Source organism: Pygocentrus nattereri, chromosome 24 (assembly GCF_015220715.1).
Source record: "Pygocentrus nattereri isolate fPygNat1 chromosome 24, fPygNat1.pri, whole genome shotgun sequence".
Lineage (NCBI taxonomy): Eukaryota > Metazoa > Chordata > Actinopteri > Characiformes > Serrasalmidae > Pygocentrus > Pygocentrus nattereri.
In genome coordinates, this window is record NC_051234.1 from 20,700,897 (window position 1) to 20,727,149 (window position 26,253).

At 39.2% G+C, this 26,253-nt stretch overlaps 1 protein-coding gene across 1 annotated transcript in view; it reads right to left on the reverse strand.

Moving 5' to 3' along the window:
• cntnap2a (contactin associated protein 2a) overlaps positions 1–26,253 on the reverse strand; it is a 655,370-nt gene that overhangs the window by 226,640 nt on the left and 402,477 nt on the right. The window contains exons 12-13 of the mRNA XM_017717995.2: positions 24,013–24,132; positions 21,248–21,448 (exon numbers count right to left, since the gene is read on the reverse strand). Of these exons, the coding sequence (XP_017573484.2) occupies positions 21,248–21,448; positions 24,013–24,132 (321 nt within the window). The remainder of the gene's footprint in view (positions 1–21,247; positions 21,449–24,012; positions 24,133–26,253) is intronic.

Below are 26,253 nucleotides of genomic sequence, written 5' to 3' on the forward strand. Positions count from 1 at the left end.
CACACAAATGCAATTACAGCACGACATGCAGCTTGCTTTCCAGTGTACTTTAAAGATTAATATTATTTTAAAAGGCCAGAGTTAACCTTTCAGCAGCTACTGAGATACTGAGAGCTATAGAGACTTGCGCAACAAGGACTATACAGGAGGTAATTAGAGTGCATATTTAGGATGCTATTGAACAGATGCTGTATACATGTATGCTATATCAATTCATGCACTCTGCCTCATGTATTTTTGTGCATTTTCATACAGAACTGTAAATTATACCCACTGCCACTGTAAGCTCAGATGTAATCTGATGTTAATTACTCACACAAACTATAAGTTTTCTAAATCTCATATGTGCAGTATAACTTAAAGAGAGAACTGTAGGTGGAATTTTCAGCTTTGTTTGGTTTCCATTGGCTGAGTAAACTTCTTCTCCCGTGTCTCTGCTCTCAATCATTCTCTCCTCTTTCTCTCCTCTTTCTCTTTTGCTCCTTTTTCCTTTTCTCTTTGTGTCTTTTCTTGCTTTCTCCGATTTCTCGCTCTTCCTTCTGTTTCATCTTTCTTACTCGTTTTCTAAATGATGGCCAAATAAAATGAACAGTATTACAAAAAATAAAGTCTCTCTTTTTTGCTCTCTTTAGCTCTCTCTGTTGTCTTTTTCACCCTTTCTGTCTCGTTTTCCTAATCCGTTTCTGTCCTTCTCTCTTGCTCTTCTCGCTTTCCAAATCTTATCTTGTTAATCATTCGTAAATCTGCTCTTTATGCTCCCTTACACAGCACTCGGCTACAAAACCTTTGTGTCACAAGAAAATTCACAGTCGTCTGTCTCACTAAACCAGAGAGAGAGTTCCTCAGAGTGGTTTGATGTGAAATGCTTCCTTGCAAGGAAACTTACTGACTCAGATTTCTTTAGTGTTGGTGACAGGAACCTGGAGCCTGATTCAGAACAAGTTCAACGGACACAGAGTTTCAGCTTCCCAAACCAAACAGATGGTTGACTAGTTTTGATGGATGGTTGACGGTGGTTGACTAACTTTACGAAGATAGTTAACAGAACTTTATCAATCCAGGTTTAGATGCTCAGACTGTGATTAATCCTTGATGTAAAACCTAAAGAACAATCAGTTGTTTTTTCAAAGAAGGAAAAAAGAAATAATGTAAATACATAGAAAGCAAGTAAAGTGCTGCCAGTGTTAGTGCTGCATAGAGTAATGTTGTTAGAAAACACCTCTTTAATTTTTATCTGTAAATGAAACTATGCAATTTGGCAGCATGCTTTACATCACTCCATCAGACGCTTGGCGCTGCGCTTAGTGATGTAAGACTTGCATGCAGCTGTTTGGCCATGGAAACTCAAGCCATGAAGCTCCTGCACAGTTCTTATGCTGATGTTCATGTCAGAGGAGGTTTAGAACTGTGCAGGTATTGAGTCAGCAGAGCATTAACGACCTTTATGCACTCTTGGTGACCCGCTTTGTAACTTTACATGGTCTTATTTTTGTGAATTGACTTGCAATGGTGGCATGCTATTACAGCACTACGCTTGATTTCAGTGAGCTCTTTAGAACAACCAATTGTTCCTCAAAGGTTTGTAAAGACTAGGTGCTGGATTTTATAGACCTGTGGCAATAAGACTGAAAAAAATCACCTGAATTCAGTGATAAAGAGGAGCATAATATACACACACACACACACACACACACACACACACACACACACACACACACACACACACACCCTAACCCTAATCAGTTTCTGAGCTGCTGAGCTGAGTGTTTCTATTGTTTGAACTGCAGCTGGAAGCTAGTGCTGCAGCTAGTGTGTTCGTGTGATATGACTGGTGCACAATTGTGTAGAATTCTAACTGTTGTCTCATAGGTTGTTGTTAGAGTAGGGGGTGGAAGTACACATTCCGTTGCAGTGCATGCTGGAGATTGTAGTGCAGCGCATTGTAAAACTAGCTACTAACACTAGAAAATTGTAATCATTTCACAGGCTGGATACGATCAAGCCACACTCCGGGGTTAAGAGATGCCTTGTGTTTTTAGCTAAGAAAGTTTCTCACCTGTAATGCATTCAAAGAAGATTTATCTGTTTCTTTTAATCATTAAAGGTAGTTACAGTAGTTCTTTTTTCTGTCAGCCTGAGTTCATTGTCACTCTGCTGTAAAACTGAGACTGACTGGACTGACATGACTGGGACCAATTATTTTTTCAATTGAGAAGATTATTTAATTATAGCCAATAATTAAAACAAAATAGATTTAATTTGGCTATTAATATGCTGAAAATGAGGCTAGGAACCAGCAATTAAACTCCTCTCCATAACTATTGAAATGGAACTGAATGGAACAAACTAGAGCTAATGCAAGTCTTCCAGCTCGGTCTCTCTATTTTTAACACGGTTTTGATGTCGACTTTTATTCGCTGGCCACTTTATCAGAAACTCTTACCTCATACAGTATGCAAAGTTCAAAAATCCTTGGTCAAATGAACATTTAGTTGATTTTCTAAGTCAAAATGAGTGAATATACCTTTGGCAAGTGTACAATTTCTATTTAAATAATAATCATTTTCAAAACATAAAACAAAGTGCCAAAACTTGGGGCTGTTATGGTCATGAAAGTTATGGCTTATTAGCCATCTTGCTTCTAGCTATGTTTACTTCCTAGCTAAAAATGGTAGTACTATACAACTGATAATCTCACACAAATGCCGCAGAATCATGTGCAGTCAAGCAAAGCACAAAAAATATTCTGCTAGCATACATGCTAAAAACATCAGAATTAGCTACAGAGCTAAAAGATAAACAAAAAGTACTTGTGCTGTTCTCTAGAGCACCAAGTCAGAACTCGTTTTGTTTAGGTCCATTCCATGATGTCTCAATGAATGCATTTACTGCTTTATTTAGATTTTTTGCCTCAAGCCAGCAAACAATGTTCATGTCCTCCTTGTTGCAGCTTAATATTATTGTGAAATCTAATGACGAGGAAAATGATCAAATAATTGCAATCATCCCAAATAACTGAAATTATGATGGTTATGTAATAATTGTTACAAGTCTATCACTCTACTACCACTCTTCACAGGCTGGATTTGATTTAGTTTTTTTCATGACATTATATGCAGCAAATAAACAGTAACAGTGAGGATGTGTTTATTTACTTTTACTTAGAAAATCATGTAATGTACATGTAAAAACATGTCATTTCACCAGGGGAGCCCAAATTGTTGCACGTCCAGCATGCATGTCTCCATGTCCAGTATACAGGAGTAAAATTGCACAATTTATCCACTCCCCTCAGAAATGGGGGCTCAGACTCAAGTCGCACTCAAGTTGCATGTTAACTGACTGATGACTTGACAAGGCTTAAGACTCGCAGAATTAACTGACTAAACTAGAAGTGCCCACAAAGACTGTACCTTTTTTCTTGCTGAAAGGCTCTTCATTAATTAAATAATAATTATGTAAAGCATAGTTTTAGATGTGGGTCCAGCAGCCTGGAGTTTCGTTTTTAACTCAAATGACGATGCTGCCGATCTTACAAGTGGGTCAGACACAGCAGTGCTGCTGGAGATTTGAAACACCTCACAGTCACTGGAAATAGCCCACCAACCAAAAATATCCAGTGTTCTGTGGACAGCATCCTGTGACCCCGATGAAGGACTAGAGGATGACCAACACAAACTGTACAGCAACAGTTGAGCCGACATCTCTGACATCTACAAAGCACAGCTGTGTCTGATCCACTTGTACCAGCGCATCACACACTAACACACTGCCAACACCACCATGTCAGTGTCACTGCAGTGCTGAGAATAATCCACCACCCAAATAATGCCTGGTCTGTGGTGGTTCTGACCACTGAAGAACAGGGTAAGAGGGGGACTAACAAAGTATGCAGAGAAACAGATGGACTGCAGTCTATAACTGTAGAACTACAAAGTGCACCTATATAGTAAGTGGAGCTGATAAAATTGGCAAAGTGTAGAAAAAAGGAGGTGTACTTAATGAATTAGACTTTAGATGTATATTTCCATCTATTTTTCAAAATATATCCACCTCTAAACATGCCTAACTTGGGCACATGAGCATCAGAACTGAACCTTAGAACAAGGAAAGAAAATCATCTAGTTTGATAGGTCTTGCTTTCTTTTCCATCACACAGACAGCCAGGTACACTGTGCGCTGTTTATCTGGGGAACTGATGGCAACAGGATGCACTGTATGAAGAAGTCAAGCCTGTGAAGGGTGTGTGATGTATCGGATGATGTTCTGCTGGGAAACCCTGAGTCACGGCATTCATGTGGAGTTGAGTTTTACACGTGTCACCTATCTAAATGTCTTCGCAGACCAGGTATACCCCATCATAACAGTGGTATTCCCTGATGGCAGACCGCCCAGATTTCCCATGTTGCACACACTGTTTAAGAATGCTTTGAGGAAGATGACAAAGAGTTCAAGGTTTTGCCTTGGCCTTCAAATTCCCCAGATCTCAATACAGCTAACCATTTGTGGGATGTGCTGGAAGAAGTCTGATTTGTAGAGGCTCCAGCTCAAACCTTACAGAACTTAAAGGATCTGCTGCTAAGGTCTTGGTGCTGGATACCACAGAGCATCTTCAGCTATTGTCTTGTCTTGAATCTATGTGTCAGCAGGTTGGAGCTGTTTCGGTGGCACAAGGTAGACCATCGATGGAACGTTTGGAACCTTTGAAGAACAAAGGCTGTAATTGTTTTTTTCTTTGTTCCTATGATCTGGTTAATGCAGAAAGCTAACAATACTGCTAAGAAGCTGAATATCGTGTCCGTATTTATTAGCCTCTATGGCTATACTAGCAGTCAGGACATCTTTATTTCCCTGGGGGGGGGGGGGGGGTTTCCAATGGTTGTATGATTTATTTGCATAGTGCATGCTGGGTATTTTAGTGAGAGAACAGTGTTGGCAAAAATACAAAAAAGGATACAAAATGTATCCTGAATCCTATCAAACCAATAAGGTTGAGGGACACAATACTGCACTAGAGAATATCATATTACACAACCAATAACACATTAAAAGCTAGTTTTAGGCTGGAATGCCTTTAATTAGTTGGTGAAAAAACAAACAAAAAAGTCAGAGAAGCCAGAAAAGCAAACAACAATATTAGCTGCTAATAATATAACAGAATTTGGAACAACTATGATGCAAGTTGAAAATGAGTGGGTGGAAAAGTTCAAAGGTTCACGTACAGGGTCCCAGTATTTATTAAAGTGTCCCTGCTCATGAGAGTGCTTATTCAAAGGCAAACTGCCCTATAAGTCGATTTGTAACAAAGCTAACAGTGTGGGTGGACACACTGCCCCCTCAATTTCCAATGCACCTCTATAGAGAGAAGAAATAATACTCTGTTAACTAGAAAAACATTTTTCAAGCTTTATGGGTTTGCTTACACTATTATTGCCCAAAAACAATGCAAGCAAAAGCCCTGATATAGCAAGATGGATTAAAAATATGCCCTCTTTCTTGAAGAGTAAACAACCACCTTGTTACACCATCACACTCAAAATGGATCGTAATGATCACAGAGCGTTAGGCAACGTCCCATGCGCATGAAATAAGGTTCCTCATGGCAAGCGCATTATTCACAGAGTAAGCTATTGTCATGGATGCCAAGTCTCAGATGCACTGCACACTGTTGTCACAATTCATCCTTTAAAAATGCACTCAGCAATCAAGACTGCAGTCAGAATGCTTTTAGATACTAAATTCCCAGCACAGACGCTGCAACAATAGAGCACCGTCATATATCCCAGAACACTGGCTGTACTTATTCACCCACTCTGCTCATACAATCAGCCACTGTGAAGGTTCTGTTTGTTTACCGTTTGCGGATGGGGGGGTTGCTTCCATTCATCATCATCAAATACATTTTTCGTGGTCTAACTGCACATTAATCAGAGTAGAAAGTGGATAATTTAGCCGTAAAAAGGACAATTTAAATACAAATAGAGGCCTACTTCACTCAAGGAGCTGCAAAACATCCAAACCAATAAAATTATGGGTAAGAGATGACTTACACATTGCCACATTGACGGTTTGCAAATGTCTGGGCACCCCTGGTCAAACGACATCTTTCATAGAGAAACATTTCACTTAGAAAGTCAGGCAGCGTTCAAACTTTATTAAGTTTAAACTAAATTTCTGCATAATAAAATGATTAAAACATTAAAGTCAGTCAGAGTGGTTTGATGTGAGATGTTCCATTCTAGGAGCAGAGTGGTTTGATGTGGGATTCTCAAGTGGTGGTGATTTAAGTTTAAGTGACCCTTATTAGTCCCACAATGGGGAAATTTCACCTCCGCATTTAACCCATCCGTGAAGTGAAACACCACATACACTCTAGTGAGCACACACACACTAGGGGGCAGTGAGCACACTTGCCGGAGCGGTGGGCAGCCCAATCCGCAGCGCCCAGGGAGCAGTTGGGGGTTAGGTGTCTTGCTCAAGGACACCTCAGTCATGTGCTGTCGGCTCTGAGGATTGAACCGGCGACCTTCCGGTCACGAGGCTGATTCCCTAACCTCCAGCCCACGACTGCCCCAGGATAGGAACCAGATGTCAATGTCTAGTTTAATGCTTCTAAAAGCTCCCCCATAGAAAGCTATTACATGAAATGGTTAGAAATATGCTGCCTGATGCCTGTTTATGAAAAAAAAATTGGCCACGGTGGCGTGGTGGGTAGCGCTGTCGCCTCACAGCGAGGAGGGCCTGGGTTCGATTCACCAACCGGGCGACCAGGGTCCTCTCTGTGTGGAGTTTGCATGTTCTCCCCGTGTCTGCGTGGTTCCTCCGGGTTTTCCGGTTTCCTCCCACAGTCCAAAGACATGCAGTCAGGCCAATTGGACATGCTAAATTGCCCCTAGGTGTGAGTGTCTGTCTGTCTGCCCTGCGATGGACTGGCGACCTGTCCAGGGTGTATCCTGCCTTCCGCCCGATGACTGCTGGGATAGGCTCTAGCACCCCCCCGCGACCCTGACGGAGAAGCGGCTTACAAATTGGATGGATTGGATGTATATTTTTAAAAGCTATTCATGCTGGAGAGGTACATGCAGAGTTTTTTCAGGCCAAAGAAAATATATTTTTTTAGCTTTATCACTAATTTACCATCATATAAATGACATAAAAACTCAGAAGACCCATGTAGGCTCACTGGTAGTTTTAGATAGTGAATAAAATGGCTATATTAGTCTTGCAGACATCACAACTCCTGGTTCCTATCAACAGCACTGTAAAAAAATCTGAAACCAAGTTTCTCTACAAGGTAGTTCACATCACTCTGAATGACTGTTACCATAAAGTGTTCATAAAGTTAGAGTTAGAGGTTTTCAGTCTGAAAGCGATGACATTGTATTATATTTTCAGTGCATTTGTTTTTCAAATGAGGAGGCAGTTCCTTTGGTCTTCATTACCTGTCCCATTACACGCTACCTTAAAAAATTTGATAACAGAAATGGTCTTGGAATGAAAGACAGCAATGTATTTCCCTGCACTCTGTATTAGACTAACCGAACAATCACCATTTAAACAGCACTAGTAATTCATGTCAGGAGAACTGTTTTGAAAATCTGTTCCTCTATATTTTAAAGCATGCCAAAAAGACTCTTCTTAAGGTTGTTTTCATTTTCATATCCAGAGTTTCACTCCTAAATACATGCCCTAGTTTCTATCCAGTTCTGTCTCTGAAGTCCATATAATCTGTGGAGTGTGATCCATTTTTTAGAAACACAAGAAACAGAATATTATTAATGTCATATCATTATCCAAAGCTGTATCCTTTAGAGGAAATGAGCTGGAAGCAGTTCCCAGCAACAGTTGTACTGAAGTGTCCTATTCATCGTCCAAACGGGATCCATTTTTCAATTGACTTTAAAATGTTGTACTGTTGTGTAGTTTTATACAGCAATTAGTTCCAAAGTCACAATCTGATTGGCTGAGAAGTGTTTTAGCATTTCATCATAGCTTTTTTTCTCATTCTGTTGAGCACTGGTTGCTAAGTAACGACTGCTTTGCAGTTATCTGTTAGTATCTTTCTACTTTCCTTACTTTTTGACATTCTCTCCTCAATTGTTCTTGAAAATATCATCCAAAAATGATCAAACCTACCTTTTTGCTCCTGAAAGACAACACCACACAAACACTTCAACTATATTTCAGAAATGCACATTGTTGAATTTCACTGAACTTAAACATTGGTAAACAAAGATTACAGATGCTTTAGTCATTAAAGGACTAGGGAAGTTTTATTTCCCATGTATTTGATTTGAAGGACAAATCAGGCAAAATGGTCAAAAGCCAAAAAAGAAAGATCACATCAAATCACTTGTAATAAAGAGTATGGCTGGGCTTAACTGTGATTTGTAGTAGCCACTCACTTTACTACAAGTGATCTGATTTTAGCTAAATACATGGGAAATACCTTGTGCACTGTTTAAACGGTCCCTCGATGATGTACCAGTACTCTGTGTCATTCATTAAACTGTTAAAAGACATGGAAAAAGTGGAGATTTGAGGGCAAATAATAAATCAGCTTCAGTGTGTGAAATCAAATGGCATCCTAATAGCACCTCATTTACATGAAGCACAGTCTAATGCACGTTTTGAACAAGAGCCATTTTACAGTGTTTCAACAAAACTTCAAAAAAATAGTTTGAGGACGTTTGCTTCTGTCATGACTGGCCCTGTCCAGTCATCCATGTGCTTGTTGACTTGTCCATGTGCTTTCTTTGCTTTGATTCTACCCTGTCCTGCCCCCTTGTTTCTTGACTCCGCCCCCGATTGTAACCACCTGTGTTTGTCACCTGTGTCTTGTTGTCCCTTGTCATCCCTCTTGTATTTAAGCCCTGTGTTTTTCCTAGTTGGTTGTTGGTCTTTGTATTGTATTCTTGTGCTGTTTGGTTTATGTTTGAGGTGTTAGTGTTGTTTGACGTGTTTGGTCTTTGTCTTGGATTGTTTGTTTATTCTGTGTTTAGTTACATTATGTCTACTCATTGTTCTCTCCGTGTTGGCTTATTGAACTTGAACTGTCTTTAACCTGACTCTGGATTTGCCCGTATTAAATCTCATTTCTCTTCGCACACGCGTCCACTTCCTTATCGCTCCCCCTCATTACAGCTTCACTAGAAACTGAGGAGAGAAAGTCGAACATCTAACATTTAATTTTAAACCAATTTTACTGCGCTAAACGTAACACAAAAGGATACTACTTTTTTGGTGGACAGAATGCCAACAGTAAAGCATATTTTGTATATTATTCAGAGCTTATTTGCTTTAATGTTTTATTTATTTTGCATAAGTGTTGTATAAAAGCAACAGAATACTTATGATCATGTATTACGGTGAAGCACATCATTGCTGTGATGATCTACTGTACTAGCTTTCAGCTAGTACATGAAAAGTAGATCTCCAGGAAGAGGGTTGAGTTTTTCCCATTCTTCATCCCCTCCCTACTCATTGCTCAATAGAAGCTGAACACAGAGCCACATTTCACATACAGAGAGTCAGACCTTCACACAGAGACAAGTGTTCTAGTTAATCAGCTGATAAAAAAAAAAAAAAAAAAAATATATATATATATATATATATATATATATATATATATATATATATATATATATATATAAAAACAATCAAGCCACTAGAGGTTAATGCAAGTAAAACCCACCTTCTGATAATATACATCAAAGGTAGAAAGAACTTTTGAAAAACTACAATTACTTTTGAGTGAATACATAAGCATGGGCTCTTTCAAATGTGTTTTTGAAGGATGTCAAGTAGGGGTGGGGGGAAAAACGATTCTTAGATGCATTGCGATACATACGTGGACGATTCTGAATCAATTCACCAATGTCAAAAATCCATTTTCTAAATTTAAACTGATAACGTAATGTTGACGGAACACAAAAGGCAGAACCTGGAAGTGTGGAAGTGCAGCGCCCAGACAGTCTGTGGCAGCACATGACAAAAACACAAATGGATAAGCGAGAAATCCAACCAGCACCCTCTGCATTAAAAGCTGGGTTAGGTCAGGAGTCCATAACTCAAATGTTCAGAAGAGAAATTTTGTCCTTTCAACAAAAATCAAACCACCTTGGGAGCCACAACGTTTTATGTCCAATATGTCTCAGGAAAAATATAAACGAAAATACAGACTTACTTTGCTCTGCTTTAGCTTTAGCTATAGCCGCTTTCCTCCCCTTTCAGACAGGAAACCTTTCCTCAAAAGTAGACCGGTTTCTGGTAAAATGTGTCTCAACGTTCCACTGTTTTACGAGGCTGAAGTCACTTCTCAGTTGTTGAGAATGAGGGCTTTCACGCTATGTCGGACACTTTGGAACCAAGATACAGCGTCTCGTCTCAAAGATATTTTACTGAAAGCGCAGCCCTCCGAATCGTAATCGAATCGAATTGTGAGGTGTCTAGAGATTCCCACCCCTACTGTCAGATAGGTAATCAGCTTTTCTGGGTGTGTTTAAAGGATTTTATGCAATTTGTGGTAGCTTAGCCAATGTCCTTTAAACATTGCATTATCACACATAGCACTAAAGGCTCATTATTTGAACCATACCGAACCAGACAACAGTGAGAGAACGGAATTACCATCAATGACTGTGCATGATAGTTGCAAAACCGACCGGCCCACGGCCAGAACATAAGGTTTTATTAAGACCCAGAGAATCCAGAGTCCAGGTTAAGTAGCAACTCAGTTAAGGGCAAGTCTGAATCAAGTTGTGAATCAGTTTGACTTGAGTCTGAGTCTCTAACTCCAGCCCACCAGAAATAGAGATGTGCATTCCAACCAAATGGGACTGTTAGCAGGGGCTCTGGGCAAAAGACAGGAATAGCGCTCCCTGGAAGCACATTTTTAAATTAGTTCTAGGCTTCTGAGTGGCACAACTGCCAACACTGCAAAAAAAGTTAGTGAAATCATCTTAAACCTAGTCTATATACACTCTGTGGCCACTTAATTAGGTAAGTGTACCTTATATCTACACACATTGTCCATTTTATCAGCTCCACTTACCATACAAGTGCACTGAGTACAATTACAAATGAGTTCATCTGTTTCTCTGCATACTTTGGCAGTTTTGGTGGCCTACTTATACGTTTTTTATGGAATGTTTTAAACTCTGGGCATGTGCAGGTTATACAGATGCAGTTCACCAGTCTAGCTGATCTTTGAGTTGTAGAGTTTTCTGGAGACTGCATCTAAAGTGTCCACATATCACTTCCTCTTTATCTTGGTCATTCGGGTCTAGTTTGCTGGGTCTTCATCCACCTGCATGGTTGTAGCTCCAGCAACAGTTCCAATATGCCTGCCTACTAAAATGGTGGTGGGGCATTCTCAGTCGAACATAATGAATACTGACAAACTTGGAAAACAAATCATAAGAACTGTCCTGTCCTGAGAGATATTATGCACTTTCTACTATTCATTGCAAAAGTTGTAATTGTATTTTTGGGTATTCATTTGTTGAATGAGAGAAACAACAATAATAGCTAAACCTCTTTTCACTTATCCTTTAAATCTGTAAGTAATAACTGTATTAACTGCAACAAGACTACTCATATTATGGAAATAAACATGTCTAGTATGGTCTATGATGCCTACATGCCGGCTGGTAATAAAATCAGTAATGCTAAGATTGAAGACTTAAGACAGAGATGGCACATGGTTCGCTGCCAGCTTGAAAGTAGTGCTGGATGTTTATTGGTTGAAGGAGAAAAAAGTATCAATCTAGGAAAAGCCCCTGCGAAGCCCTGACCGATGGCAGGCATTAGAATGTAGAATTGATGTTATTTGCAAGCTGAATATGAAGGCCAAAGCATCAGCAGATTGAGGTGAATTTTAACCTGAAGCTTCACCCCAGCGAGAGGCTCAGGAATCATAAAATTAAGAGAATTATAGTTTAACTTCCCAATTACTAAACTTAATGCACCTGGAGGCAATTTTGATTTAACGCTTCATTTGGCGGCAGAATGCCGGCCCACACAGTAATGTGATGAAACCTGACAGTCGATTTAGAAAGCATATTTTTGGAAATAGTTTTTTCTTTTTTCACCTTGTGTATTAGCCAAGTATAATTAAACTATCAGCTTAACTGATGAAAAACCTTTGACAGGCTTCTTCAGAGAGAGAGATCATCTTGGGGTAATTTCCAACCACAATAAACCAATAGTCTCAAATATTCAAATGGCTATTTTTAAACTAATATGGCACACACAACTATGCATGCAGTCCATGGATATGCACTGTCCCTCGCAGCAAAATGTTTTTCACACATATGAGCATATTTTCCTTTGTATACTTGCAGGTTTATTTTGAGTAAAGAGTTTTCCACCTTTTTTTTTTGAGTAAACTTCTTAAAAAAAAAAAAAAAAAAAAAAAAAAAATATATATATATATATATATATATATATATATATATATATATATATATATATATATATATATATATATATATATAAAACAGAAAACCTGGATGGTGGATGGAAAAGCCAGGAATACATAAAACGAAAAGAAAAGTTGGTTTATATACTGTATACACAAGAGAAAGCAGAAACAGATTTTTTAAAAACTATGCTATGCTATGATGTAGCTGGAATGAAAATCATATGGTTGGCACTGTCAGAACTGTCTGACCCATTCGCACGGGTTCGGATGGTGATGGCAGTGGGACAGTGAAGTGAGACAGCAACATAGGCCCTCATTAAATGGGCCACTGCCCTCTCCACTCCTGGTGTCTGTGAACTGTTGCTGTATTTACTGTTGCTGTGGGCTCATCACCCACAGTGTGTTTGAGTTCGCCATAAAAAGGGCCCGGTATTCAGCCACAGCCATTCTTTGGTTCGTGTCCTCGGATTGTTTAAACTGTTTTCTGACACTGCAGCCTCGGGCTCCTCCGGCCGCACTCGGCCACGCTCAGCCGGAGGAGCCAGAGGCTGTAGTGTCTGAAAGGCCCGAGGCTGCGGTACTCAGCCACTTCGTTCGCAACCTCTTCAAACATTATTTAGGCGCAGACTGCTATTTATACTGAGGAAGACCCTTTGATGAACATGACCTGACTGTAAATATGCCCAGGAATGTAGTGAAGAGTAAACACGAGTGGAAACAGCATCAACATAGCTATTCTTAAATATAAAAAGCTGTATCTAGTGTTTTTTAATTTTTTATTCCCTGATTCATTTACTGAAATTCCTTAAAATAATGGAAATTGATGTATTTCATATTTGCTGGACAAGGGACTTCACTGCAAAGTGATTCAGCTATATTTAGCTTTATTCATTTATATAGAGGTGTGCAATGAAACCTCTTATCGGTTATAGGTCCAAATCCGCATAGGACGGCGCCTGGGTCCAGACTCATGTACCTTCGACTTCCTTTTACCAAATGGTTTTATATATGCTATGAGTTTATGCTAAACATCTCACAAACTTCCTCAAAGAACCCCACTAACAGGTGTTTTATACCAGCCTCATGAGTGTCATGCCACTAGAAGCAAGTACAAACTACTGCTATGGTGGTTTTCATTCACGAGAACACAGTATGAGAGAAATATTTCACTTCGCAGGCAGTGCTGCACCACTTTCTAATTGCCCACTTTCTCAAAAAGATTCTGTTTCTGGGAGGGCTGAAGCCACCCAGGCCCCACCTTTAACTCTTGGCATAAAGCTGGAAAATACAGGCTTTTAAGGATGTTACTCTAAAATAATGTTGGTGTTTAACAGCAGTTGTTTCATATTATTCTAAAGTTCTCATAACTTTAAAAATAGGTTTACAGAAAGTATTAGCTAATGTAATACAGGAAAACAAGCTGCAGTTTAAATAACACTACAGGGCTGGAAAAAAAGTGATGAAAAGATAGCTGATTTTTACATCCCCCCCCCCCATCCCTGAGTATACCCAAATGATTAGCAGATAGCTGCTTTACACTAACAGAGATTCTGCAAACATTTTTCTTTACTTCATGGAAAAGTAACACTGAGCATTTTACACACATTCTTTTGGAGGTTCAATGTTTGCTGAAGGGTTAAATAATACCTTAGATTTAAAAATACCTTTATATTGCTTAGAAGTATAACTTAGTTTTGGTAGCCTTACAGTTTACTTAGGGTGCTGGAAAAGATATGTAAAAAGTATGACTGCATTTATGAACAAACAGGCCTGTTTTTGGTCTCTCTCTTTCTCCTCTCTGCTTTGTTTTCTTTCATTCTTCTCTTTGAGTTAGATTTTACTGCTGTTTGTGTTTTTTTTTATCTACCCTATATTTTTATTTTAATTTCCCTGCAAAGCACTTTGTGAACTTGTGTTAAAAAGGTGTTATATAAATACATTTCACAGTTTGCCCTTTAGTGCCTATATGTCCACTAATTAATTGTGGACGGACACACTAATGGATTTGTTCTCATTATCCACCGCAGCCTCCATGGGTGACTTCAGAATAATCAGCGCTCAGAGGGGGAAAGTCAACAGGAAGTCACACAACAACGCTCAACGCACAGATAAATCTCATTATTAGTTGGCATACTAACAGCTCTGTCAATAGGCGAGTTCAAGTGATTAAAAACCTTCATTTTCAAGACAAATCTGTGTCCTCTGCACACAGCATATGTGCATTAGAAAAGTTATGCTCCACAAAGCAACAACAACATGGAAAACGGACACAAATTGATGGCCACTGCAGGCCGGGGGAGACGTGCAATAATGAAAACATCGATTATCGGTACCGGCTTTTCCGAGCTAATATGGTGAAATATTTGGTAAGCCAGGTCATACATTACAAAGCTGTATTGGTAATCACTGCACACTTGGCAATGTAAACTGGCCCATTCTGACCTCATTCTGACCTGTATGCACTTAAAGATATGGTAGCCCATTGTTTCTGATTTCTTCTGCACCATTTGAAAAAGCACTTCACTTTAAACTGTGTCCACAATACATCATATTACATTAAAATAAAATCTTATTACATTAAAAATAAGAACGTCCTTCTCCTGCAAAGTTATCATTTTGTAGAAATGAGGTTTTGCCACAATATGAATGATATGCTGACTCTTCTGTATTTCACTGAACAGAAATGTGTGGCACAAATAATTCACCTTCATTTAACAATGTTGTCACATACATGCTACTAACAGTCTGATATATCTCACTAGATCAGCAAGTTATTTACGAAGCATTAACTATAAACATAGCAACATATAATAGTAGTTTACATTCCAGTGCACTGGTCATGTAATAGTGCATGGGGACTCACCTGAATAGCAACAAATTGATTTAGATTTTGTTGGGTGGGCTTTTAAACTGAAAATGTCAACATAGATTGCAATTGCATTTTTTATTTGCAACTTGTATGCACAATTACATTAACCTACATTCAAACAGAGCAAAAATGACTGCCTTCTCCTGTTATGTTACCATTTTGGAGATATGAGGTTTCGTTACAAGTAATGATAAGCTGTTTGTTTTTACTGGATGGAAATATGTCGTATGAATGCACATTTTACCTTCAATGTAGATGTGAGCATACATGCTAATAACAATAGTCTAAGCTACTCACAAAGTGATAATGAAAAAAATAGCATTGAAACATCAGCATATCATCTATTGCAACGCAATCCCTGCTAGAAAACCAGCATAAGCATAATCAACATTGCTGGTCACCAACAAAACCAGCATATTGTACCCATTTTTGTGTGATTATTAGTTTTCTGCATAATTTGAGCACATCAGTGGTCCTTTATTTTGTGTTTAATGAAGATTGGCCAATAGAGGTTCTCCAAGATTTCTTTGAATAAAATCTCTTCACATTAACCAACTTCTACTACTTCTGTGGTGTTTCCATTTTGGAGATACTTGTCTTTAAACGAACAGCTACACGTTGTATTTTGGAAGCTAATATGGCTGGTCACCAGCAAAACCAGCATAAGTTGTGTTTTTGATGCTAGTAAGCTGGTCAACCAACATGACCCTATTAGGTGACCAACTAAACCAACATCAGACCAGCATAAGCAAGCATAAACCACATTAGACCAACATGCATGCTGGTCTGTGCTGGTTTCTTCAGCAGGAATTATACATCTTTAAGTAGTAACTTGTAACGTGGTCCAAAAATATTCAAAATAAACTTGTACATTAAGAATTATATTAAACCATAAACATGTTTTTCGTTCTCCTGTAAAGTTACCATTGTGAAGATACCAGGTTTTGTTACGACAGCAAGGCTAGGCTAAAATGAATACTACTGTACTTGATTGGCATTTGCCATAAAGTCTGTTTATTTAACAAGTTATTTTTATGTACTTTTACCATCTCGTATTCAAAACAACTAGTCTTTAAAAAAGTTGCTAACAATGAATGAAACTGATTCGCCAACAATTAGGATTAGGAAAATGACACATTACTAACGGGTCGCTAGCTGCTTATGTTTATTGTTAGCAACATTAGCATATGGTTGAGTTGTTTCTTTAACAGCTCATATTGCCTGATACAGCACAGATTAAAAAAGATGTAGTCTATAATGCTAAAGTTGCAAATGATGCCATGCTAACTAATGCTACCGGCTTACATTCACCGTTAGCATGTACAGTATAGTAGGTGTTACCTCAACATTGGATGATGATGATGATGCTGCAGCAGAAAGCACACAAATTGGTTAAGATGAAGAATACGGACAGACTGAAAGGTCCACAGGGAGAAGGGCTTTAGTGGCTAAGGGGAGAAGAATTCTCCACAGCCAGATTAGCAACAGGAGCAGGGGAGCCGGTCCCTGCATGCCCATTAATAGATTAGCATCAGCACCCTGCCCCACAGTGGCACACTGCAAATTGGTATTGCTTCCGTAGTCAGAAAGTAGGCTGCTGGAGCGCCAGGGGATGGCGGCCGACACAGACAGCACAAGTAACAGCAAGAAACAGTAAATAAATAAATGATCATGGCTGTAGAAAGAGAGAAAAAGGAGGAGAAAAGAGGAGGGGTAAAGCATCTGGCAGCATTATAAAGCCAAAGTCTGGAACTGAAGTAAGCGACAGCTGAGACGTTAGCAGTGTCAGTAGTGTAGAAGTTTCTGGCACTTTCTTTTGTGACCATGTTGTCTGTTCATTTATGATATGCAAATTTTGAAAATTAGCATAAAAACCTTATGTAGCTGCTAGCGTACATGCTTATGGCAAATTATGGTGGGTGAACTGTGTGTGTGTGTGTTTAGTTCACAAGCATATCTCATAGACCCTCTGTTATGGTCTGAAACTGTCCATTCAGCTGTAATTAGCCTGTTTCAACATCATCTTAAAGCTCTACAGAGTTATATGTGTGATGGTTGAACTAGCCAGTGAGCTTGGTTGGTCAAACTCATGGCTGAAATGGACACAAGCTATCACCACACTACTGTGTCCTGGAGTGGGCGAGTGCCCATGCACGTGTAAGTGTAAGCACTACAATATTACGCTTTTTCTATAGCTAGTGTTTAGGCTAATATTGTGTTCATGTTAGCTACATAACTAGCTAATGGTACCATAGCAAACACAATAAACTACAACCTGCTTGGCCTGTACAGAGAATTTTTTTAAATAAACCTAAAAAAATCTGTCTATATTATAGAGCCACAGTCTGACACTTGAGTCAATAACAACCTGGAATAACATTAACTCAGACCAGTGGTCAGCAAACCAAATGAGCCATTTTGACCTTTCAACTAAAATTAAACCAACTTGGGAGCCACATCATTTTATGCCCATTTTACCATCCTGGCTGTAAATATGTCCCAGTAGTACGAGTATAGGCTAAAAATATAATATACATGGAAATGCAGACTCACTTTGCTCTTCTATAGCTGCTTTTCTCACATCTCCAGCAGGAAACATTTTCACTAAAGTAGAGTAGTTTCTTGTAAAATGTCTCTCAACGTTCTACTTCTTATGAGGCTAAAGTCAGCTTCTCATTCACCAGCTTCTTGTTCCAAATTTCCCATTCCACTTTAAACGGTGCTTGAGGCGCCAACACTGCTTCACTATTTAAGGTGGAACTGGAGAATTTGAATAGAAAGCTAGTGAATGAGAATTTTAGTCTTCGACAGTTTCTTGTTGCAGATTAAACGTATCAGGAAACCAGCTTGAGGGATTATAAACGCAAATATAATTCTGTCCATCTGTGAATGATCAATGTTCGTCTTAAATCTCTCTCTTTGCCTTTTTGTCTATCTACTAACTAGACAAGATTGTAGTTGTTACTGTTGTGACCAACAATCTGCATGTCAACCTTCAGGGTTAAAAGGTGAATTAGAAGTTTTTAAGATCATTTATTGTTAAAACTGTTAGAATAATCAGCAGAGCTTTATTTTACTGCAAAGGATTATTTTCTTGTTACATAAAAATCTAGTTCTGCTGTGGAGCCGCAACAGGGCAGAAAAAGTGTTGAATGCAGCTCCAGAGCTGCATGTTTCCGACCTCTGACTCAGACTGTAACCGACTACACAGCAGGAGATGAGGGAAACATCCTGTTGGCATGTTTTATACGTTCAAACTTGAACATTCAAAACTTCTGGCATACCAGTGAAACAAATACCTTCCATCACCCATTATCATTGCCTACTTATGAAATACTGGAAAAACTATAAATTGTGTTTCCATAAATCTGACATATTATCAACTAAGACTGAAGACAGAAACAGAGAAAACAGTGAAAGCCCTATTCTCATAAAGGGTCTCCATTCTCATAAAGGGTCTCCGTTTTTCTTTAATTATTTATACTGCAGCATTAAATTAAGGTTATATTACATCTTTTATACACTGAACATAGATTTAGCTATTTCAAGTCATTTTGAATGCATACTGTTGATCTATAAAAGCAAAACCAGCAAAACCAGTGATAATAACTTCAGATCCTTCTCTTCACTAGCCCTATTCCAAATCACAACAACAGTACATCTGTATAAGCCATACACAATGAGCACGGTCCAGCTTTAAGCCTTCCAACCTACAAAAACAGAAAAAATTTCACCTTTATGTTGCTGAATACACAGATAGCACAGTAGTGTTAATCCTATAACATGACTGTGCACCATGAAGACACAGCAAAATCCCTATAATCCACATAGGAGCACTCAGCACCACATTATCCATATGTAATCCCATATGCTCCCTTTAATACAGTTGAAAGCACGCTCTAGCACAATCTAGTATCTATATGTAATAAGAATATGTATAATACACACACACTATATTTCCACAGGTCTGTAGACTCCTGCTCACCATCAAGGGTATTAATATGGAGTTTGTCTCTGCTGCAGTAACTGCCTCTACTCTTCTCTGAAGGCTTTGGACTAGATGTTTAAACATTGCGGTGAGGATTTTATTGCATTCAGCCACAAGAACATTAGTGAGGTCAGGTACTGATGTTTGGTAATCAGTTCTAGATCCACTCCAGCTCATCCCAAAGGTATCGGATGGAGCTCCATCACTCCACAGAACACAGTTCCACTGCCCCACAACCCAGTTGGCATTGGGCATAGTGATCTGAGGCTCGTGCAGCTGCTTCAGATCATCCCATTTCACTGGTCAATGCTTTTATATAGAGCTGTGCAATTGAACACATGTATCTGTAGCAATGTAACTCCTTACTTTCTTAAAGTAAATTCACTCATTAGAAGGACTTTCCAGATACTTTTGCACATACGCTAAGTACATAAGTACATGAGCACTTACACTTTAATTTCCTTCAAAGAACAACTTCTGGTTCCAAAATCATGTTGGAAAAAGAGATTTGTGGGTGTGAAGAACCTTTTAAAGGTTTGAACAATGTAAAGGTTTGATTCCAATGTAAGGGTTCTTCCAAGAACTAAGGTTCTTCCAAGGCTATTTACATTCACAGATCTCACTTTAAAAATGGTTCTTTCATGGCACTGCGCCAAAAAACTTTTCAGTAACTTCATGTGTAATAATAATAAACATATAAAATAAACAAATAACAACAACAACTACATCCTGTATTACATAGTATATATAAATGTGTGTGTGTACTAACATATGTAATGCTCTGTGTGTATATTCGCTGCTGTCAGAAGAAAACCTCATATCTAGTAGAGAGTGCAAGGCCAATTGTGCTCTCTAGGATTCCTGGCTACGGATGTCTGTAGCATCACCAGGGATCAAACTCGCGATCTCCTGATGATAGGGCCAACGCTTAGATGGTTGTGCCACTCGTGAGCCCAGAAATGAACTTTCAAAGCAAAGTTTTTTATACAAAGCATTTTACAATGATGTCTTATTGACCTGAACTCCTGGCTTAGGGCAAATTTTCTTTCTTTAAATGCACACAAAACCAAGTTTATAGTCACTGGCTCCAAGTCCACTGTTAACGCTCTCAAAAATCTTGCTCTCACTGTAAATGATATTACAATCACTCCATCTGTCACTGTCCGAAACCTAGGTGTTCTTTTTGACCCTTCTTTGTCTTTTGAACCGCACATCAAGTCTCTGTCTAGGTCGGCATTTTTCCACCTTCGCAATATTTCACGTATCCGTCCTTTACTGTCCCCGGCTGCAGCTGAGTCTCTGGTCCATGCTTTTGTTACTTCTCGCCTGGACTATTGTAACTCATTGCTCTATGGGCTCCCCGCTAAGTCACTTAGGTTGTTACAAATAGTGCAAAATTCTGCAGCACGGATTCTCACATACACTAAAAAATCTGAGCACTTTACTTCTGTTCTTCAGAGACTTCATTGGCTGCCCATTACTTTACGTATTCGCTATAAAATTCTACTTCTCACATTCAAGGCACTTCATGGCCTGGCTCCTGCATACTTACTCGACCTTCTAATACCCTACAAGCCCACTCGTAACCTCAGGTCTTCGGAAGCAGGCCTTCTAGTGGCCCCTAGGTTCAGGCTCAGCTCTATGGGTGGTCGTTCCTTCAGTGTTGCGGCCCCCTTGCTCTGGAACTCTCTGCCTCTCTCTTCGCTCTACCTCTTCTCTTTCTCACTTCAAATCTTTATTGAAATCTCATCTTTTTCTCCTTCATTTTTCTCCTGCATCTTCCTCGGGTCTTGTGTAATGTGATATGCATTTTGTAAAGCGACCTTGGGTTTTGTGTAAAGGCGCTATATAAGTTCAACTTATTATTATTATTATTACAAAGTCAGGAGCATCTCGTTGGTGTTACAGGCAGAACCTGCTGAAAAGCACAAAAACGAAAAAGCAATGAGCTTTTTAATTTTCATACCTGGTGTGTTGAGCAGGCGTGACATGCGGCAGCTGTATGCGACGTGCTGTTCACAGTGTTCTGCGCTGCTGGTAATGGCACTAATCTGCTCCATGGTGGCGCTATAGTTCAGCTGCAGCACTGTGCGCCGCTCTCTGCTGGAGCCAGTCACTGATGTCTGAGCCGGCAGGTTGTTCACCACCGTCGTCCACACCTTATCCTCTAAACACACAAAGCCACAACAAGTGTTTCCAGGTTGTCATGCAGCAGTTGTCACACACACCACTCTGTAAAACCTGCCTCGTAATTAACCCTCCTAGACTCCCTATGGTGAAAACACCTTGAAGCACCTCTTCATATTTTCTGCTAAATTATTTCTGACTCATAGCTCATAGAAACAAGCAGAGAAAAGTGTGAAAAGTGCAGATTCTAAACATTCAACTCACACCTCATGTACGTCCAGTGTAGTGGTGTGGATAGATTTCAATTTTTGGGGTGGCCTGGTTATAGGTTGAATGGGCCTTCTAGGAAGCATCATGTCCCAAAGACATTTCTATAGTGAGGACAACCACCAACTAACCTTCTTCTAGGTTGTAACTACCATAACTAGAGAGAATTGATGACCTCACATAACTGCTTAGTTACTACAAGGTATTTTCACACAGCAAGTGACAAATCTGCCTGTCTCTCTCCATTTCCCATATAAAACGTAAGAACTCCATTACTCAGCACAGCTTTTCATATGACAGGCAGAAAATCGCTAGGTGACTACAGCTCTACCAGTTACCACTACTTTGAATATGAACATACCAGAAGCAGAAAGCCTCCAACTTAAAGTCGACCTGATATCAAAATGGACCTTTTACCTGGTTCGTTCATGTCCATGCTCACTCGTTGTGGCCTTTCATTCAAAAGACAGTTCTTGTTTTTCATAATCTTTAATAAAAGAGTAGTGGCTTGCTGATGTTTGGTTGCGCTGCTAAATTTCAGCAAAAAGAAAAAAAACTATACTAACCAGCTAACCAATACTAACTAATATCTTAGTGGGCAATCCCTCCTCCTCCCACCACCCTGACCTGCCATCGAGTCATCATCACCTCTGCTCCTTCCTATATTAACTCTTTCACTTTCAAAAAATAATTACTTATGAGTTGTTTCACTTTGTTTATACTGGCAACTCGAGATTGTGTTATCGCGAGTGAGGTAGTTCAAATATCTGTCAGGTTTTGCATGGTTTTCTATAGTTTTCTGATGCACCCTCAAGCTGTGAGGCTGTGGGGCTCTAAAAACAGCTAGGCGTGCTCCACCTGCAGCAGTCTGGGGGTTTAAGGGGGTTTCAGAATGTAATTCATTACATAATTACATAAATACAAATTGTATATCAAATTCACAGCTATAATAACTCTACAAATCTGAGTTAATAATAAAAACATTGGGGCAATGTTCACTACTTCATGTTGAAGGAGCATTTCTTCTCAAAACTGAATCATGGTTTAGTGAATATAAGTGGTGATTCACAGCCGTTACAAATTCAACACATTAAAGGATTATACTCTCTGATGCGTTTTGTTGTGGATGTCTTTCAAGTTCTGACTAAAATTTCTGCATGTTCCCGTGCACTCTCTCAGGAATAAAGTTCAAGAAACTCTCTATCTGTTTGAATTTGCAAAGCCACTTTCATTTAATTGGCATCTCTGCTGCCCATCGCATTAGCGCAGGGGATTTTTCAGGCTGTTAGAAGACTTCGGGCCTGGCCCAAACTGATAGCATTTCAGCATTTCATGTGCTGATATCCACACATGCCCGATTTCTGTAAATGACTTATTTCACATTTGATGTTTGTTTGGACTACCGGGACTTTTAACACTGTAGTCCAAGATTGGCGCAGCGTAACGGAGCCAGGTTGCCTTGGAAACAAATGGGCTGCGATGTTAAAGCAAATGTTTGGCCAGAGAAGGGATGGTGTGCCTCTCTTGAATCTCGCGAGTTGGCTTAGGAATGGAAATGTTTGTAGTTTTCTCTAGAGGAAGGTGCCTCGGGTAAAGAGCATGCCTTATTTAAACACTGTGAGCTGGTCTCTGAGCGATTTCTCATATGGCGCGCTAATACAAAGTAAACCTCGGGGTATTTAATTAATGTGAATTAAATGCATATCAGAAACCAGTATTATGCAGTGAGACTGAACTGAAAACTAATGAATACAGTTTTTTTAAATAATGCACTGTATTAAAGCGCCCCTATTCTACAGTTTATCTGACACTTTTCATTTCTCAAGGTTTATGTACCAAACACCACCATGATTCATGTTTTTGTTACTGCTGGCACTCTTAATGTACAATGAACTGGCCAGCCGAGTGTTCGGGGGTTGTCTGGATTGTGTGAAAAAGAAACTTCTAAGACTCACATGCAAAATATCCATACAAATATATCTGAAAAACTGAAAGGAAGTGTACTGAAAAAATGGAAGCTGTAATAAAGCAAAGAGTGGATGCACTAAATACTGAAAATATTATATTTAAAAATATAAAATTTAAAAATATAAAATTTTTCTGGTAAATATATGTTTTCCGCTCTTTTCCTGATACTGAAAAATGATTAACGTGTACTTAATGGCTGTTTTGGCATAAACATGAAATAAATGAAGGGTGGGCTCTGACTTGTGCACTGTATACAACCCAAACACATTTTGAAATGGGCTGTTTTTGCAGTTTTCCATATACAGACTGGCCAATTTCAGTTTTCCATGATATGTTCCCTTTCATACTGTTAAGATTTTTATGACTTACCTGTCATGTTGCAGATGACTTTGAAGGGTCCTAGAGATCCGCTGCCATCGGGGTCAATCCAGTACAGGTCCGAAGATCTTCCCAGGTGTTTATAAGCCTCACATGACTGTTCATACACAGCTATGAGGGAAAAAAATGAAAAGTGTTAGACTGAGCAGATGGTTTAATGCTGTTGTCATATCATTTCTTTCAAGTTTTTACACCATTTGAAAGCACCAGCTGCCCTTTACAGTGTGTCAACATCATGAATGGACCAACAGGAATGCTGCAAAATGACTTAGTTTCAGATCTCATTCATTACAGGGAAAATATATGCGAAATATTCCATTCTAGAGAAACTTACTGAGTCAGAATAGTTTACAGTGGTGGTGATAGGAACCAGACCGCTGAAGAGTTTAATGCTTCCCTCACAAAACGTTATTACATGAAATGGCTAAAAATGTGCTGCCTGATGTCTGAAACATTGATAGTTTTGAGAAGGTTCTTATCTAAAACATATTATATAACATCCATTTACAGTGAAAGGTTACATGCAGGATATTATAAGGTAAAATGTCTCCAAAGAAAAAAAACTTCATTTTTTTAAGGTTTACTGCTTATTTTGGCTAATGAATAAAGTGGCTATATGTGTGTTGTAGACGTGGTGACCCCTGGTTCCCATCATCACCACTGTACAGAAACCTGAGTCTCTCTATAACGACCCATTTCACATCAAACCACTCTGAATGACATTGTTTACATCTCAACCACCAGTTTATATTCAAAATTGATATGTTTTTAGAAACTGGTGCTGGAGAATTCGCCTTTAAGATGTATTGAAGTTAAAAACATTTGCGCCTGTACACAAAAAGCTTAATTGTAAACGTTCCCTCTGTGCCCATAGTCACAAACCCCTGAGGGCTAAAACAGAACATTTCAACAGCAGCCAGTTTATTTAATTTCATGTCCTTGAAACACAACAGAGCCCAACTAGAAAACAATCTGCAATAAATTTGCAATCGACTGCCATAGTGGTGCACTGTGTGCATTTGAGGTAGATCTAAATTGAAGCGGTCATGATATTGTGTAATGCATTATGTAAAGCCTTCCCACTGTGCACTTTTTAGACAGCAAGAGGCATCTTTACAAACGCACATCAAATATCAAACAGCTACACAAGCCCTGCAGGAAAAAGGTGAAAAAGAAATGTGAGCTGAATTTCTACCCTGTTGTTTTTCTGATGCCGTGTATGAAAAACAGGTACAGGTAAATGTTTTAGTGGAACTGGTTTTCAATTTCTTGCCTTCAAAGCACATTTTCTCTCTACTGTAAAGGTGCACTGGTAGCATAACATGAAAATACATCAGGGAATAACTTGCTAACCATAGGCTAACTTGGTCATAATTTGTGTTAAGTTGTGATAATGTTCGGCAGAACCTCCTGTCACGTGCAAACGTTTGAAAGCTCCTGGTCAAATTTCAGATGTATTCGGGTTTTAACCTCCTCTGTCTCCTCCAGTTCTCCTGAAAGCAGCGGTAAACCGGAGTGTCACTGATAAAATGCAATAGACAACATGCAAAGGTCTTGACTGTTTGATAGATCAGTTTTCATGCTCATCAAGGTACTGCAGACATTTGATCACAGCTATTAATAACTGTTTGACGAAGGGAATACAAGCAAACCTGATGGAGATTTTTACTAGCATAGCCAAGTCCACTACATTTAAGGACTTAAGAACACTTTCTTTCTTGTGCGTAGTCATACATTCCTGACATGCAGCTTTACAGATGTTTTGATAGAATCATTGTAGAAGCTTTGTCGGTGAACGATGAGGAGATGAAGCAAAAATAACCCAAAAAGGAGCTGTACTTAAAACATTTTGGTGCACAGGCCAGCAGTAGGCTACCAAAGTTGAAATAGGATCAGTAACTAAAGTTTGTAGTGGATACAGACTAGACTAGGACAGACTAGATTTGTAGTCTTTGTAAGTGAACAAGCAAGTCAAGATTTATTAGAGCGCTTGTTTAAATGCCATCTTAATTTATCACGTCAACAAAGCTGCACTGTCCATTTTATCTCTGCACGGTTGTCTTTGTGGACATGTAAAAGTTGCTGTCACAGGAGGGGGTTCTCACCCCCCCCTTTCAGCCCTCATTGCTCGCTAGCAGCTCAATGCAAAATTTCACACACAGAGAGTCAACAATGTGAGTTAATCTGATAACAGACGTAGAATTGCGGGGGAAATATTTAGTTTGGTAACAT